Here is a 17,910-nt window from a genome sequence, read left to right as displayed (position 1 = left end):
AAGTGGGCGCTATTTTACTGGAACATTTCGCTTCGATTTTTTTCTTTCTCATTCCCGCATCCGTGTGCTGGATGGTTTGTACTTTGCTGCTCGCACCCTTAGCTGAAGCGATCCTCGGCCGACACAGCACGCTGGAAGTCAAATCGATACACCTCGGTGGGCTGTTTCATGCGGAGGAAGAGATCCAGATGACGGCGGCAATGCCTAACTTCGTGGGCCAGCTGCAAGGATTCGTGTACAACGGGCATCGGTAGGTTGCTGCGGTGGTGAACCGATCGGATGCCGTTCATGATCGAGATCGTGTTTTCCGCCCACCTTCTTACTTGCAGATACATCGATCTGGTGAAATCGCTCGGCCCAGAGCTTTCCTCTTTGCCAACGACTACGTTCAAGCTGACCGCACGGTTCGTAAATTCACCACCCGGGTCACCGTACCTGCCGGCAACGTTCCGCTCGAAGCATTCGTACGTCGGGCTACCGATCCTGAAGGCATACTCTTCCGTGTTTGTCGATTTCCGCTTCAAAACGCTCGAGCCGAACGGTCTGCTCTTCTACAACGGTGGCAAACGGTCCGACTTTGTGGCGGTCGAGCTGGTGAACGGGCACATCCACTACGTGTTCGACATGGGCGATGGGCCGATCACGCTGCGCGACAAGGCCCGCATCCACATGAACGACAACCGGTGGCATTCGGTGAGCATCCGGCGACCCGGGCCCAAAACACACACCCTTGCGGTGGATGAATCGATCGAGATCTACACGGCCAGCGGCAACAATATGCATCTCGAGCTGGAAGGCATCCTGTACGTCGGGGGCGTGTTCAAGGATATGTACTCGCGACTGCCCTCCAGCATTGCGTCTCGATCCGGCTTCGAGGGATGCATCGCGTCGGTAGATCTTGCCGACACGTCACCCAGCCTGACGGAGGACGCCGTTGTGCCGAGCTCGCTGGTGGTTTCCGGTTGCGAGGGTCCGACCAAGTGCAGCCAGAATGCCTGCGCCAATCGGGGCGTCTGCGTGCAACAGTGGAACGCGTACGCGTGTGAATGTGATATGACTTCCTTCACCGGGCCTACATGCTACGATGGTAGGGTTCTTGAGACATTGTGAATGGAAGCATTTGCAAAACCAATTTTCATTCATTCACAGAATCAATATCGTACGAGTTCGGAAACAATAAAGGCCTCATCCAGTACAACTTCCCACCGGGACGCCAGCCTGACACGGAGGAGGACAGCATTGCGCTCGGTTTCGTGACCACAAAGTCGGACGCAGTGCTGTTGCGCATCGAAAGCTCGACGACACAGGACTACATCGAGATGGAAATCGTAAGTTTCAGTGCCCGTTTTTAGCAGCTTTAGTTTAATTGTGTCAAGCAATGCGATTGTAACACAATTGATAGCTCATAGTATAGGTTTAGGCTCGACTCAAACGCGAAGTGGCAAGAATTGGATTGAGAATCAATGCGACGAAGACAAAGTACCTGCTTGCCAGAGACTCAGACCATTTGGGAAGCATTGTATTAGTTGACGACGACAGTCTCGTGTTAATAAAGGAGTTTTGCGCAAATTCAGCAGCGAAATTCAGAGACGCATTGTCCAGGGGAATCTATGGACTTCACCGCCTGCTGAGATCCAGAAGATTTCCAGACCACACGAAATGTGAGGTATATCGCACATTGATTCGCCCGGTGGTCCTCTACGGACACGTATTCTGGACTATCTGAGCGGAGGATGCAAACGCTCTGGGCGTGTTTGAAGGACGCATCCTTCGGACCATCTTTGGAGTGTTCGAGCATGAAACATCCTGGAGAACGATTGTTGACCGGGCCATGTCACATCGACGTGCTCTATCGTGAGCAGGTCAACAAGAGAGATAGAGAGAGAGAGAGAGAGAGAGAGAGAGAGAGAGAGAGAGTATAATTCTGCACAGATACAAATTACGGAGTAGAATTAAAATCTAACATTTCCTAACAACCATTTCCATGTTCCAAGAGGGACACGACAAAACACAGATCAGGACATCAAGATTGTTCGTTATCAGCACACAAGATGATCAATTCGAACCATACATAAGCTTATGGCAATTGCAAGCGTGTGTTTGCCTATCTGCATACCACTCTAGATCAAATACGTCATTAGGGTTTATGACATTAGATGTAAAGTACATTCATCTTTTCAAATAACACTACTCTTGTCCTAATTTATCGCTTTGCTCTCTTTTCATGAAACATTTTTACAAAAATAACAACCATTTCACTCATAATACGTTTGCTCTTTTCCGTCAGGTGGAAGGAAATGTGTTTACCGTGTACAACGTGGGCACCCAGGACCTGCCACTCGGTGAGGTAGCAGTCAAGGTGAACGACAACAACTACCATATCGTACGGTTCACGCGCACTGGAGCGAACGCTACGCTGCAGATCGACGACTACAACGTCCAGACGGTGTCATCGATCGGTATTGATGCAATCGTGCAAGGAATCCCTCCCCCTGAACGGTCCGTTCTGATCATTTTCTTTTTTCCACCCTTTCGACCCGCAGGCCACCAGTCGACCGTGTTTACATCGATGGCCAACATACAGGTCGGTGGCAAGATCGCACGCAACGGACGTTCGCGTATCGAGAGACCCTTCAGCGGGGTGATCGCCGGCCTGTCCGTCAATCGGCTGCGCGTGCTCGATCTGGCCGCGGAGCGCGATCCGCACATCAACGTTCGGGGCGATGTACAATTGGTAACTGGCGTTTTAGATAGAAATGACCAAAGAATGCAGCAGGTTAGAATTTTTAAACGAAAAGCAATTTTCTATCTCGAAAGCCGCTCTTTCTCTCTCTCTCTCTTTTTATCTTTCTGTATCTCTATATTTATCTCTTTGATTATCTCTCTCTATACGTTTTATTCTGTTTGTCCTGTGGTTAAACCGATGCGCCGTTTTACGTTTGTTTGTTTGAAGTTTCGTTGTTCCGTTGCGTTGGTGCCTGTTTTTTATATGCCCGTTGGTTTGTGGTTGATTTTGTTTTGTTTGTTTGTTTGTTTGTGTACAAAACATTACTCAAGTATTGTTCATGAACGTTTACGTTGCGATGAAAGTGTGCTACAAAATGAGACTCAAATACTCTTGCTGGCTCAGTTTGGCCAATTGGTATTGATAAGGATCAAATGCTATTGATTTTGTGCACCGCATACTTGCATCGCAATGCACACGTAGTGCTTTATTGCGTTCGTTAGTTAATATATATTGCGCTGTAACGAGCTGTATTTGCATTGTTCTCTGTGGACAAGGATAAAATGAGCATAACTAAACAGAGATTAAATATTTGTTTTCGTCACGTTTTTCACGGTTCGCTGTGCAGCTCGTTTACTTTTTGTATCAAAAACGACAGCGAACAACGTTATGTAAATTGGTACTTCTTTTTATTGTTTGTACATCTCCATTAGCCGTATTTCACTTTCATTGATTTACGAAACGCACCTCTAAGTTTGACTAAATGCCGCACAACTTATTCCATGTATCGTGTTTGTTTTAGCAGTGTCGTGTACATCGTCCGCACATTCGCACAATTCGTTTTCCTATATTGTTCAATCTACAATCCGAGAAGCTCGATACTGTCTCGAGCTGTACAAATTATAGAGAAGAAAACGAACGATAAAACGGGATTTATTTGTGAATCATTTAAAAAAGTACATCGCTACACCGCATACAATAATACTGCCAAGGCCTTACGTTGCTTCTGTTCTAACATCTGTTTCGTTGATATCGAGTTAATCTGTTGTTGTTTGATTTACAACCCGATTGCTTTCTTTATTTTTATGCGCCCACTCTCCCGCCCCAACTAACGGTTGTTTGGTTTTTGTTCTATAACCTCCCGATGTTATTATGTTATATAAACAACAACAAAAATGCAAAAACTGCAAACCACAATTGAGAACTGTTTACTCAACTGTATCCTTTCCTTCTACTTCAACACAGGAGCACCAAGCAATAGTATCCGTTCCCAAACAGAGATAAAGAATAGCTAAACAATTTGCCAAAATGCCAAACGAAAGCAAAGAGTGCAGAGAACGCCCGAATCGGTTGCAACGCTCTGCACGATTGTTTTTCTTTTTATAATTTATTCAACCAGCTGCAATCGAAATATGTCCACGTCCCATCGATCATTACCCCAACCCCGTGTCCGTTCGTGTGTTTTTCTTTCCATCCCGATCTCACCTCGGGACTCTGATCCTTCCGATCAAACGCATACAAACGCAGACGCACACAGGCATTCGCAAACTCAAGTACACAAAAACACACACGCAGCATTAATGAAACGACATACATTGCCGCAGTAACAGTTTTACAGAGAACACAAAACAGTTCGTCACATTACAGTGCGTTTCGATCCTTGAACCTCTGCGGGTTCATTGATTCGTCCCACGCCGCTTCCCATTCCGCCCGACCGTCATTCATATACCATATGTTCTATACTATTACCTTATTACCGCTCTAGCACGTAGCTAATGCCGTCCGTTTTCATTAGTGGCTTCCTTTTAGTACGCACAGTAATCGCAATCCCACTAGCACCTATTAGCCGTTATCCATCATGCACAAATCCACATACAAACACAAACACACGTGTACACAATACACATACAGCTACACCAACACACATGCACCGTGTCATACAGATTGCGCACATCCCGCGCTCCCATTTGCTCCATCGCTAATCCATGCACCACGCTTCTGCAGAGGGCGTGAGCTGACCGTAAGAATTAAACTGAAGAACTCTTCTGATCATTTCAAGACCCCGGCCAGCGGCTACCCAGGAGTGATGGACGATCTGATCTTCAGCGGAGCCGGCTCCGGTTGCCGCGGTGACGATGAGGACGAATGTACGCCCCCGTTCGAGAATGGATCCGGCGATGATCTGATCACACCGGTGTACGTGCCGCCGACCAAGCAAACGGCCACCACTTCCTCCGGTGGCGGCAAGGATGGAGCCAGCGGGCGAGCAAGGGGTAAGGCAGGCGAGAAACTGTGCGATGACGAGGACTGTCTGCATGGATCCGGCAGCGGCGAGGTGACGGAGGTGTTCACAACTTCCACCGCAAGAAGCTCTGGTAGGTATTAGAAATGCTCATTGATATTGTATACATTATAGCGACTTCGATTGCTCTTGTACTGGATTATCAAAATCAGATACTGAGCATTACAGTAGAGTTATTTTCAAGCGGTCAAACATAATTTCTGAAGTAGAGATTTTGAAACAAGAAAAGTAATAAAAGTGAAACGACGCCCTTGGTTCATAAAATACGTAACGCTTAAAAGGGACAAGGGAGATATCTTTCAACGTTTCCTCTTGGTTCATAGTGGAGAGAGGTAGATCAAAACCTACGTAACACCAATCAAGAAGCTCTGAAAATTTCATATTGGTATTAAATAGATAAAAAATACGTTATGATTATGAAAATGAAAATTTATTCAAACTCTCAAAACGTTCAACTTAAACAGATATGACTGCAAACAGAAAACTGGTTGTATGCATTCCAACGTACTAAGTGTTTCTACATTATTTGGAGTTCAAGTTTTTTTTTAAATTGTATATAGCTATATAATTTCTCAACTATGCTCTAAAATTTGTAAAATGTTAATTTCACAAAACCGAATATTGGAGCACTGTTGAATAGAGGGTTTCCGTTCGCCAAAGCATTACATAATTTATAGAAAGAGATTGCTTCCAGTGTTACATTTAACTACACTAGAAATAAGGTAGATCAATTTAGCGTTACGTAATTTATGAATTATCCCTTATTAATTTTCCAACAGCAATTAATTGCAATAATGTTATCAGTAATCAGTCGTCGGAATAAAGACAAAAATACAAAAATACAAATATCTGTAACTAGTTACGTGTATGTAGTTAAAAATAACTGGTCCTAGGAAAATGATTTACTTGTCGAATCAAGAGAGACCAGTTCCGTTTTACAGTCGTTTACCCAACGATCTGGCAGCGTACCCTCTGTGTGCAGGACTTGCAATCTTATGAATTAATACACCAATCAGTCATACGCGGCCTAACTCTTGAGTGGCTAAGACAGACATAGACTAACGATGGTTGGTTTGTCATTCCTATTCGACATATTGGAAGTAGAATATAAATTATCTCAAACGTTGTGCCAACCTCCTCAACTAACATCTAACACACTGACTTTATATTAATCACATTTGTTTGTTTACGCTTCAGAAACGAGTCCCGAAATGACGTACACCACGGTAGACTTTGATCGGAAAACGGATGGCACTCCATCGTACACGACCCAGCGTCGCACGCCCGACACGTACTCATCGTCCTCACACACTACCAGCGACCTGGACACGACGAGCGGTATGAGCAGTGGCACTACAGGCAGTTACGGTGGCAGCAGCAGCAACAGTGGTAGTAGTAGCGGCACCAGTGGCAACTACGGTAGCTCCATCGACAGCTACGGCACAACGGTTTCGATGGGAACGACCGGGTCCGGTACGACGACGGGCACAACGGCCAGCGGGCGGGTGGTAACCACCTCCACCGGCACAACGGTTGGGCTCAGTACGTACGGCTCAACCACGGCACAGCAGCACATCCCGTCCGAAACGACCGTGAGCTACCGCGATCGGGACCGTGATCATATCCGCGAAACGACCTACCCGCAAACACCGACCACGACCGAGGAGGAGATAGTGGACGTGCACCTGCCAACGGACGACGAGGACGACGGGGAGGAGCACCGTACCACTGTGCACCAAACGCCGAATGGACGACGCCCACCGCCAGTGAAGGTGGCCGAACCGCCGAACCCCGAACCGGAGCAACCGTACCAGCCGCACCCGCAACCGTACCCGCCAACACGCCTCCCCAAGCACAAGGGCGGCCGCATCAACTCCGAGGCCGAGGAGCGTACGGCGATGATTATCGGCATTGTCGCTGGTGCCCTGATTGCCGTCATTCTCGTCATTCTGCTCGTGCTCTGGATCAAATCGAACGGAGACCGATCGTACAAAACGGAGCACGACAAGAGCGGGCTCTACGGGCAGGGACCGAGCGCGGCCCTGCTCGGTGGCTCGCACGGCAACTCGGGCACCCACAACGCGCACCACTACAACCAACAGGCGCAGCAGGCCCATCATCAACCGCAGCATCACCATCAGCCGTCCGCTCCGCCGCACTACAACGGGCACCATTCGAACGGGGGCAGCACGCTGCCGCTGAACGGTTCGCTGCGACATCACGGACCCAGCAATGGGGCCATGGGTGCGGGCGGTGGAATGGGCATGGGCAGTGGAGGCAACATGAGCATGGGCTACGGGGGCTTAAACGGCAGCGGTAGCGATAAGGGCAGTATGCAATCGGGTGGCGGTGGTGGCGGCGGCAGCGGTGGTGGAGGAGGAGGTGGCGGAGGTGGTGGAGGACAACCCCAGCGAAACAAGAGCCGCAACTCGAAGGACATCAAGGAGTGGTACGTCTAATGGGACTCTCACAGGTGATATGGCGCTATCAATGATACGCGAGCGTTAGGGGGAGGGGGGGGGGGGGGGGGGGGGAAACGTCATTTACACGCAACGCATGTCCGCATCGGCACAGTTTGTGTGCGATCGGATCGGAAGGGTGATAATTGATGATAATCCAAATTCGAATGCTAAAAACCGCATCTACTTGGGTGGATGCAGGCGTGTGTAAAAAGGAATGTGCAGGCGATCGAGTCCTTCTAAAGGCCGATCCGCACCACCGGCAGTTACAGGGGGAGGGGCGGTTCGAGTGGAGCAGCAGCGGCCACCTCTAGTTAGGCTCATCGTCCCGGGCATGTGTACATAGTCGAGTAGAAAAAAAAACTATTGCAAGTGATGGAATCATTCGTGCTAAACGATGGATAAGCCGAGGAAGGAATCGTGCAAGGCGAAACAAAATGGCACAAAGCCGAAGAAAGGTGGAACGGGGAAGGAAAGTACGCAAAGTAAATTGCAACAAAAATATACACATTGCAAAAGGAACAAACATGACGACCCAACTGCTTGTAAAAAACAGGTTTACCAAATCACCCAGCAAAAATACAAATCGAAAAGTAGCAACAATCCGTTAAAAGACGCGTCCTCCTCACACCGTGCAGCTAATCAATGGCTAAACGGTGCGTTGAACACAAATGGATTATGTTTTGCATGTCGCTCAGAGCCACTAAAACAACAATTACCCGCAATAGAATAGTGAAAGATTTTAAGGCCGGTGGCAGTTTTTGGATACACCAGAGTTTCTGCAGTGGGCAAAAAATATTCGAAACAACCACTACCCGAGTTCTCTCCCTGCCGTACAGAATCCCGCAATACACCGCAAAGAACCAAAATACCGAACAATTACGATACGCTAATTACGAAGGCGCTTACTAGGGAAGAAAGAAGAAGAGAAAATGAAATCAACCTGAAAGCTTTAGTACCAAACTAAGAAATCGAGCACTGGGATTGACAAAATTATTGTGGCATTGTGGTTATAATTATTACGATAGTAGCAGTTAAGCTAACAAAACGAGATACATATTTCAAATGTTACCAAGGCCAGCCAGTTCGCGATACATTAACAATGGGACGGTCAGTTCCACGCAGCCCCACGTCTGATGGAACCGTTTGGTTTTGTCTTTTTCGTGCCGATCATAGTGCACCTTCTACTGGTCGTTTATTTGAGTGGGCAAAAGAGGCCAATATGTGACACACCACTTTTTGTTGGCGCAACAAAGATGCCCGTCTCCTCCCGCTACTAATATGAGTTGTAGCTATGGTTAGCTTTTGGATAGTTGTAATTCGCAACGGCCGAGAACAATGAGTTACAATTTGAAACAAACAGTAAAACACACTAACATGTTTCAAAAAAACAATGACCCATAATTGGCACCCGCTGTGTCTGTGCGCATGCTGGACCTATGTCCAATCAATGCCACACAAAAAACACAGCAAAAAAGTTAAATTAAACTGAAAATTCAATCTTATTGAACCATGCACTAAAGCGTGTGTAGAGTATGACAAAACACAAACGGTGGATGGCGAGCGGGTTCATCTACGCTAGAGTTAAGCATGATTACAACACCGTGTTCCGGTACAAGCAAATTGTTTTTTCTGCACAAATTTACTCTAATTGTAAGAAACATCGATGAAAACCGCTCCCCACGTTTCCTCGCCCCCTGCAAGGGTTTCCCAACAGAAGAAACCCCATTAAACACAGGTATAATAATGGGATAGTTATAACCGTAATGCAAAGAAAGAGCAAAAGGTTAATCGAGTATAGAAGTACATAAAAATGATGAAGCAAGGAAGAAATGAAGAGAGAAAGAGAGAGATATATATATACACTAACACATTAAAACATATTACAACAAAAGGATAAAAAAGAAACAAAAAACACATACAAAAAGGAAATTGTTTTGAAAAATCCTTATCGATAAAGCAAATGCAAAGAAAGGCAAAAATCTAAAATGCAACAAAAAAAAAAAAGACACATACAAAAAACGTAAAAATGCAAAATTAAATAATACCGCCACACACTACTAATGTAGTTTGCAGCGCCAGTCAGTTTCCTTATGTTTCCTACATGTAGCACACATCGAAGGCACAGATTGTGTGTATGTGAAGGTTAGAATGTTTCATTTGCCCCTTATTTAATTTAGAAACAGTGTTTCATCCCTTCCTTTAGCATAGCCAGGGTAAAACTGTACGACGCTATGAGCTCATTTGGAATCCCGGCCAAACTGATAAGGCTAGTTAGAATGACTATGACCAACGTCACATGCCAGGTGAGGGTGGATGGAAAACTCTCAGGACCTTTTGCTACCACCAAGGGTCTGCGCCAGGGGGACGGGCTTGCCTGTCTCCTATTCAACTTGGCGCTAGAGAGGGCCATCCGCGACTCGAGGGTGGAGACTACGGGAACCATCTTCTATAAGTCAACCCAGATCCTGGCATACGCTGATGATATAGACATCATTGGTCTGCGGCTCTCCTATGTAGCAGAAGCCTACCAAGGGATTGAGCAGGCGGCAGAGAACCTCGGATTGCAGATAAACGAGGCAAAGACCAAACTGATGGTGGCAACATCAGCGGACCTACCAATAAATAATCCAAATCTACGTAGGCGTGATGTACAGATAGGTGAACGCACTTTTGAAGTCGTCCCAGAATTCACCTATCTTGGGTCAAAGGTCAGCAACGACAACAGTATGGAAGTTGAGTTGCGCGCAAGGATGCTGGCTGCCAACCGGTCATTCTACAGCCTGAAAAAGCAGTTCACCTCAAAGAACCTGTCGCGACGGACGAAGCTGGGACTATATAGTACCTATATAGTACCAGTACTCACATACGCCTCTGAGACATGGACACTGTCCAAATCTGACGAAGCCCTCTTAGCCGCGTTCGAGAGGAAGATGCTCAGAAGGATACTTGGCCCCGTATGTGTGGAAGGACAATGGAGGAGCCGCTATAATGACGAGCTATACGAGATGTACGGCGACCTCACTGTCGTACAGCGTATTAAGCTCGCCAGGCTCCGGTGGGCTGGCCATGTTGTACGCATGGAAACGGACGACCCAGCCCGTAAAGTCTTTTTAGGCCGTCCACAAGGACAGAGGAGGCGTGGTAGGCCCAAATTGAGGTGGCAAGATGGCGTGGAGGCGTCCGCCATTAAGGCCGGGATAACGGACTGGCAGACGAAGGCGCGAGACCGTGAGCGGTTTCGGACACTCCTGAGGCAGGCCAAGACCGCAAAGCGGTTGTAGCGCCGGATAAGTAAGTAAGTAAGTTTCATCCCTTCAATCATGTAGATGAGTTTTCGTTCGGTTGATTTTCACACACCCAGTCACACCTACCTTGGCGCATTTGTTGGATTTCAATCTGCTACAGGTTGAAATTTCGTGTAACGCAACGGATACACCAAATCCAATTTATAAAACAAAAACAAAAACGTTCTGATAAACCGTCAAATCTTGCACCGAATTTTCTATTCTAGTTCTATAAACGGAGAATGGACGATAGTGAAGCAAAATGAAGGAGCAACAAAAAAAAAACCTTACACTTGATATTCTATTTCCAATTGTACGCGCACTGTCTCTTGTACTTAAAAAAAACTCTCCATTGATACTACACACAATCGAAGAACGGAAGGTGAAAAACGTAACAAAACAAACGAACATTATACAATATTATCTAAGACACTCGGTCAAACTCCTTTACACCTCTGAACACAATCACACACACGCACACACAGACATGACACACAATTTGAACTAAGTTTTTCACCTTCAAGCAAAAACTTTACAACACAGGCTGGCTAATAAGACACTGATAGAGAGGGAGGCGATAAATGCAACTAACACTCACAGTTTGAAATAAATAAAAAAAAAAGAAGAGAAAGACAAACAAACGAAGAGAATCAACATCAATTGATAAGTAGACACAGAAAGGATAGCAAAAACAAAAGCAACTAAAAACGTATAAAAATATATCTATATATTTGATAATAGACACAAACAAAACAAAACGAAGATGCAGCAGACAGGTAACTGAACGAACAGAACGTCGTTTACGTATACTCAAAATCAGGATAAGCGTTACATCAGGATAAGCCAACAGTGAACAGCTTCGAGATGAAGCTGTTTGACAAAGCTCAAAGGCGAGCATTTTCACAAACTTGCTGAAATAATTCAAGCTTACCCCACGTTTATGATTGGTCCGTTTTCAACACTTCGTTCGTTACTTTTGCTCGAACGAATGTTTGTTTCTTTCTGCTTTCACTGTATTACCAAACATTAAGGTACCGCAAAACACTCTAGAAACTCCCTCATACCACCGTAAAGTGTCCCGATGTTTTCTGCGCTTTTGAAACAGCACCATTTTACAACTTTACGGTTTTGTACGACGTTACACGCTGAAGCAATGCAAAATCAAGGGCCCTGAATGTTGGGAAGCGGGAAACAATCGAGAAAAAGTTAAACGGATAGGTCGAACATGCAAGCATGGTCAAACATATCAGTTTTTGGAGCAAGTAATCTTTTCTATACACAATTCCCACTTGCTAGGTACGTTGGAGAGAATGGCGGAGTCTGTTTCGCGCGTGAAGCGGGGTCGGTCGATCAATCGACCGGCCGGGGTATGGATGGATTAGGCGCTCCTTTTATTCCTCCTCTCTTATCAAAACCAACGCAAACCTAGCCGAGACAGAACGTAGGTGGCGCGAATCCCCTTACGCTCATCATAATCTTTAAGAAAGGATCATGCTTCCGGTCCATCTACGCGATCCATTGGTTTTTCATGGCGTCGAGAGAGGATCAGCGGGAAGCATTCGTGTAGAGCAATCACCTCATCACCCTTAGATAGGCGCAGTATTAAATCCCTGTTTTTCCCTACTACGATACATTTACTCATTATCATACAACGACTTGTGGACATGATATCCACACGATACACTGAATTTGTTGCCCTTTATCCTACGAATTTTGCAACAATCCTAACCAATGTCCTGTCAAAAGGCACACGCAAAACAGACAAAAATGGCGAATGGCATGAGAAGAGCAAAGACACAATACTTTAGCAACGTACTAACGCATGTTCTGAAAGGATTTGACTGAAACAGTTTCTAGAGCTAACGTAGGCACCGCTATCGTTCCTTTAAGTTATTTAGCGCAAACGAAATGACTGGCGTGGAAAGTATCCGAGAGTATTGTTAAAGATTAGAGCAGAGAATGTTTGTTTGGAATTAAGCACCTTGTTTCTCTACACTCGACACGCCGCCAATACATACTCCAACAGCTGCACAACCTTGTTCGTGCCCCTCTAGCTTCGCTCCATGCAGCAGCTGACACGAGTTCCATATTCCGACATGATTTAGCACACTGGGTATTTTAAAGCTTGCACACAATATGAGGCAAGTGCACCAATTAAACTACACACACACACACACACACACACACACACACACACAACCTCCATGCCCGACAAACGAGAAGGACAGGTGGGCCAAATCGCAACCGCAAAACGACACATTATTTTCTTTACGGTCCTACTATATAGGCTATGGCGAAAGTGATACTAAGCGAAAAAAGGCATTTGGAAAGGGAGCTTATGAATGAGAAAAGTAGAAAAAAGAATGACAAAATATCGATACATAGTAAAAAAGAAGCAAACAAAAGACCCACACATACACACACACACACACTAGCCAGTGAGCGGTATGACTAATGCAACTGAAATGGAATACACAGGAGCGAACGGAGCAACAACAATGCCACAAAAACCAAAAACAAAGAAAACTCACAATTACAAAATATGGTAAAAACGAAAGTATGTTATATAATTTGTTAAGTTGTAGAATTTGTAAAGACTAGTAGAGAGCAATCGGGATAAAAGGATAAGCTAACAAAATATGTTTGCAACATTGCAACAGGACAAGAGCACACAAGGAGCAGCACAAGCACACGCGTACGTGAATCACTAAGCCACGCGCAAACGCACGTGTTGTGTGGAAGTTAGAAGAGGAGGATGTTCGTGGGGCTTTATTAAAGCAACCCTAGCAAAATGCAGCGTCCATGCTCTCACGGTGGACAACAAGAATAACTCAAGCGAATCACCGTTTGTTCGTTCTGCTGCTCGGTCGAGTTCATAAAATATGTAGCTGTGCATATATAAGTACATATAAATATATACATATAGAGACATAAGTTAATGTTACTGCTGGTAGCTGGTTATGTTTGGGTGTTGATTTGCGCTCGAGAAGGGGTCATCAATAGTGAGGATGGAAGGAGAGGGGGGGGGGGGGATGGAGGCGCAAACCATATTCGAATGTTTCTATCCGTGTCCACCCCACAAATCGAGGGGATCGACAGTAGTTGACTAGAGGAGTAAGTGATTGTTTCTGTTTGCTTTTGATTTTATGTTACCTACTATTCGATCGTCCATTTTGCGTTGTTGCGAATCACTATGGACTAAACAAAATATAGCCAACAGAACACAATACTAAGCAAATACAAGAAGGTAACAAAACAAAACTGCTCCCCCTAAAAAAATTATAACTTATACTGCGTAATACAAGGAATCCCAGACGCATTGCGAAAGAGCAGTTGGTTTACGCAGTCAATGGTCGATGGTGTATGGGTAATAGGAACGAATGAAATGATTAAATTCAGGCTGACACTGACACTGATTCACACAGCCACAAAAACAGACACTAACAAATACACCCATTTTACAAACTATCTTAAACACATACAATAATACTCACATATTAATGTAGGTGATGCTGGACACGAAAACCAACCCAAGAATAAACTAAGACGCAAATGTGTACATTGAAATGTGTTAGACAGGGGAGGGGGGGGGGGGGGGCAGGATGAACGAACAAACAAAATGAAAAATAAACACAAACACACACTTACACGAAACTAAACATTCTCAAACACACTTACACAAAAAGAGCCGAGAAATGGTTTTTGTTGCTAACAATAAAAGAAATAATTCGGAAGTATTAGCAATGTGTTATTCTTTTTTCGGGAACTATCCGAATTGTTCTGCAATTCCATCGCAATCTAGAGCCAACTATGGTAAAACTTCCACCGTATCCTGCCACCACAATTTGAGGCTACCACGCCTCCTCTGTTCTTGTGGACGACCCAAAAAGGACTTTACGGGCTAGTTCGTCCGGTTTCATCTGTATAACATGGCCATCCCATCGGAGCCTGGCATTCTTCATGCGCTGCACGACAGTAAGATCGAAGTACAGATATGTACATGAGGCACACCTGCCCTTGGCTGGGAAATTGCCTACGTTCTTCACGTCGGTGCACTGTAGGATTGCACGCGTACATGTACGCCATCCGCACAGTCACAGTTACCATCCTCGTCGAGTGACACGTTAGGATTGTGATAGTGGATGTGAACATCATTAGATGCGTGCGCAGCTGATCCTAATACACTAACGGCGGGTCAGTTGCAAATCAGAGGTACTTGTGTTCGGATCATTACAACAATAAAAATTGCTATCGCTTTATCCATAACTGTACATCTCGTATAGCTCGTCGTTGTATTGGCACCTTCATTGTCCTTCCAAACATACGAAGCAAAAGATCCCACTGAGCATTTTGTTTTCGACTACCGCTAAGTTGGTTTCGTCAGAATCAGACTAGTGATAGGTAAAGTTGGGAAAAAATCCGGAGTCGACTCCGATCCGGCTCCGATAAATTCGGAATCGACTCCAGAGGGTAGAACCGCCCTGCATTGTTCGGAGTCGTGCGGAATCGTCCAGAATTGCCCGGAGTCGTTCTGAGTCGTTCGAAATCAGAGTCGTACGGAGTCGTTCGGAGTCTTTCGGAGTTGTTCTGAGTCGGCCGGAGTCGTCCAGAGTCAATCTGAGTTGGCCGGAGTCGGCTTTCGAAACAAAGGCCTGTATACGAACTGCACGCGCAAAGTGAAAGACAAAAAAACACAACAAAATGTTAACTCCGTCCGATGGCGATTCCGATCGACTCCGATCGATTCCGGACGACTCCGATAATTCCGATGACTCTGGACGACTCTGGACGACTTCGGACGACTCCGAACGACTCCGAACGACTCCGAAAGACTCCGAAAGACTCCGAAAGACTCCGGACAAATAGTCGGAGTCGGATCGTAGCCGTGGGTGTGCTCCAGAGAACACTAAACACTAAATAAGACTAAATTCACACATCACTAAATGTCCATGCCTCAGAGACGAATGTGGGTACTACTACTACAAAGATACGATATAGTCCCAGCTTCTGAACTAAAGCAGCAGAGTCTCAGGTGAATTCTTGTTCTATCCTTGCACGCAAGGCAGATTTCATGTTATTGTCGGTGCTGACATTTGCAGCTCGATTCCTTGATAAGCTTCAGCTACATAGGAGAGCCTCAGACCAATGATGTCTATATTATCAGCGTATACCCGGATATGGGTTGACTCAAAGATGGCTATTACAGGGTTTCCCACGATTTATTGGTTGGTTCCCATCAATTTTTGGTGGGTTCCCATATTTTCTTGGTGCGTTCCCACGATTTTTTGGTCGTTTCCCTGATTTTTTGGTCCAATTGTATTGATATCCAATCGGAAAATACCAATAAATTATGGGAACGAACCAAAAATCGTGGGAACGCACCATAAAATCATGGGAGCTGACCAATAAATCGTGGGGAATCCTGTAAATTATGGCTAAATGAATTATAATTTCACTCAGAAACTACTTAACAAACTACCAGGAGCAAGGCAGACTAACTTTAACTTTTCGAATCTTACCATGAAATTTACTCTTCTAGCTAAGAAGGTTAATTTTACTCCCAACGGATTCATGTAACTATCTTCCATTTTAAAAAGAACGCACAGATACGCCTCTAACCGAAGAAGTTTGTTTTCTGTTACAAATAGGTAGATCGGAAATGACTTGATTAATATTTATTAATCAAATTATATCGAAATGAATAAATAAATAATATAAATATATATTTGAATATAAGTTAGCGTGTGATATCAGCGTGAGACAAAAATGTTTGGTTTGTTTAAGTTTGATACATCGATTATTATTAGTTATCTAGTTCATTCCACCCTTCGCACAGACTACCTTATTATATGACTTTCTGGGTTCTGTTTCTGGGTTATCTCAAAACAATGGCACCCTTTCTCAAATCGTTGTTAGGTCATAAGGATTTGTAAAAGGATGTCCCCTAACTTAAACTTCTAACCATGCAACTAGACATACCGGTAAATAGCGTCACGCCGTGAAGCGTGAATATGATCGAATGTCATCGTACTGTACAGGATGACAACTGTTTACATACATTTAGGCGTGAAATGTTTCAGCGATGTTGATTTTGGCTATTTTTTCATGCTTCACGGCGTGAAAATTTCTCTATATGTCTGGTTGCACGGTAATATGTGTAAGATTATAGTTGTTTTTAAAGAAACAACAATGCCATACTTACATTGTAGGCCACATTAATCTTCACTATCGAGCTCTTCGTCATCGCTGAAATATTTGCTTTTTCTGTACTTTACCTTTTTGGTGCATCCAGTCGTAGTTGGTTCTAAACTAGCGGTAAGTCCCTCTTCCGTATCGCTAGCCCAATCAAACGAAGCCGTTGTTTCATTCGGTTGTTTTCGTTTCGCTTGTTTTCGATCCTTTTTCCGTGGGGGTGTTTTGTTTCCGAGCACATTTTTGGGACAGCTGTAGCTCATGTGTCCCTCTGTGCCGCACTCGTAGCAGCGGCTTTTGTCGGGGTACTGTTTTCTTTGAGCGTGTTGGGCCGATTTACCATTGTCCTTGGCTATGCTTGCCTTCAGTGTGCGGCCAAACATTTCCGTGCTGTTACACGCGTTACAACAGTCCAGCGCTTCCTGTGCGTTGGAGAAAAGCACAAAAGCTACCCCTTTGCTCTTTCTCGACACTTTATCGCGCAGTATGGTAACTCTACAAAAGCAAAGTTCGTTAGTGAGTGGTACCTTACTATACCTGTTGACTGATTGCCGCTTCTTACTTGATGATTTTTCCATGTTTGGAAAATAATTTCTGCACATCAATGTTGGTTAAATCGAACGGCAGGTTGGAAATGTATGCAGTACATCGAATATCCGGCACGAGTAGCTTTGGTTTGTTCATGACACCAAAAAGGTGCAATTTTTGCAGCACCGAATTAAAGGTAAACAAACGTTGTTTACACACTTTTGCCGGCAGTGACAGTACAGTGCGCTACGGAATAGGCGCAACACCACATCCAACCGTCGAGCATAGTGTTGTTCTAAAATTCACAAGCCATACCGCCAATCCAATTAGAACAAGTTGTAATAATTGGGTGAAACAGATTTTCCCTTCATTTTTAATTGTACTAACTGATTTGAATTCATGCTAAAACCGCTTTAA

General features: G+C 44.9%; 2 protein-coding genes across 10 annotated transcripts in view; one reads left to right on the top strand and one right to left on the bottom strand.

The window, feature by feature from the left end:
- The window catches only part of LOC1270866 (neurexin 1), an 82,743-nt gene extending 74,557 nt beyond the window's left edge, over positions 1–8,186 (top strand). For 6 of the 9 annotated variants that reach the window (XM_061642599.1, XM_061642601.1, XM_061642597.1 and 3 more), the window contains 7 exons: positions 103–250; positions 330–1,087; positions 1,150–1,328; positions 2,288–2,459; positions 2,544–2,776; positions 4,764–5,100; positions 6,225–8,186. In XM_061642599.1, the coding sequence (XP_061498583.1) occupies positions 103–250; positions 330–1,087; positions 1,150–1,328; positions 2,288–2,459; positions 2,544–2,776; positions 4,764–5,100; positions 6,225–7,486 (3,089 nt within the window). In that variant the 3' untranslated portion in view covers positions 7,487–8,186. The remainder of the gene's footprint in view (positions 1–102; positions 251–329; positions 1,088–1,149; positions 1,329–2,287; positions 2,460–2,543; positions 2,777–4,763; positions 5,101–6,224) is intronic. The other 3 variants (XM_061642603.1, XM_061642602.1, XM_061642604.1) reach the window with 2 other exon arrangements.
- An 8,361-nt stretch (positions 8,187–16,547) lies between these two features.
- LOC11175609 (zinc finger CCHC-type and RNA-binding motif-containing protein 1) lies at positions 16,548–17,744 on the bottom strand. The gene is made up of 2 exons (XM_003436654.2): positions 17,528–17,744; positions 16,548–17,460 (listed from the first exon to the last, which is right to left on the bottom strand). The coding sequence occupies exons 1-2, from the start codon at positions 17,647–17,649 to the stop codon at positions 16,989–16,991; spliced, it is 594 nt and encodes a 197-aa protein (XP_003436702.2). The 5' UTR covers positions 17,650–17,744; the 3' UTR covers positions 16,548–16,988.
- Between the last annotated feature and the right edge of the window lie 166 nt (positions 17,745–17,910).

Source organism: Anopheles gambiae, chromosome 2 (assembly GCF_943734735.2).
Source record: "Anopheles gambiae chromosome 2, idAnoGambNW_F1_1, whole genome shotgun sequence".
Taxonomy (NCBI): domain Eukaryota; kingdom Metazoa; phylum Arthropoda; class Insecta; order Diptera; family Culicidae; genus Anopheles; species Anopheles gambiae.
This window is presented reverse-complemented; position numbering and strand designations above follow the sequence as displayed.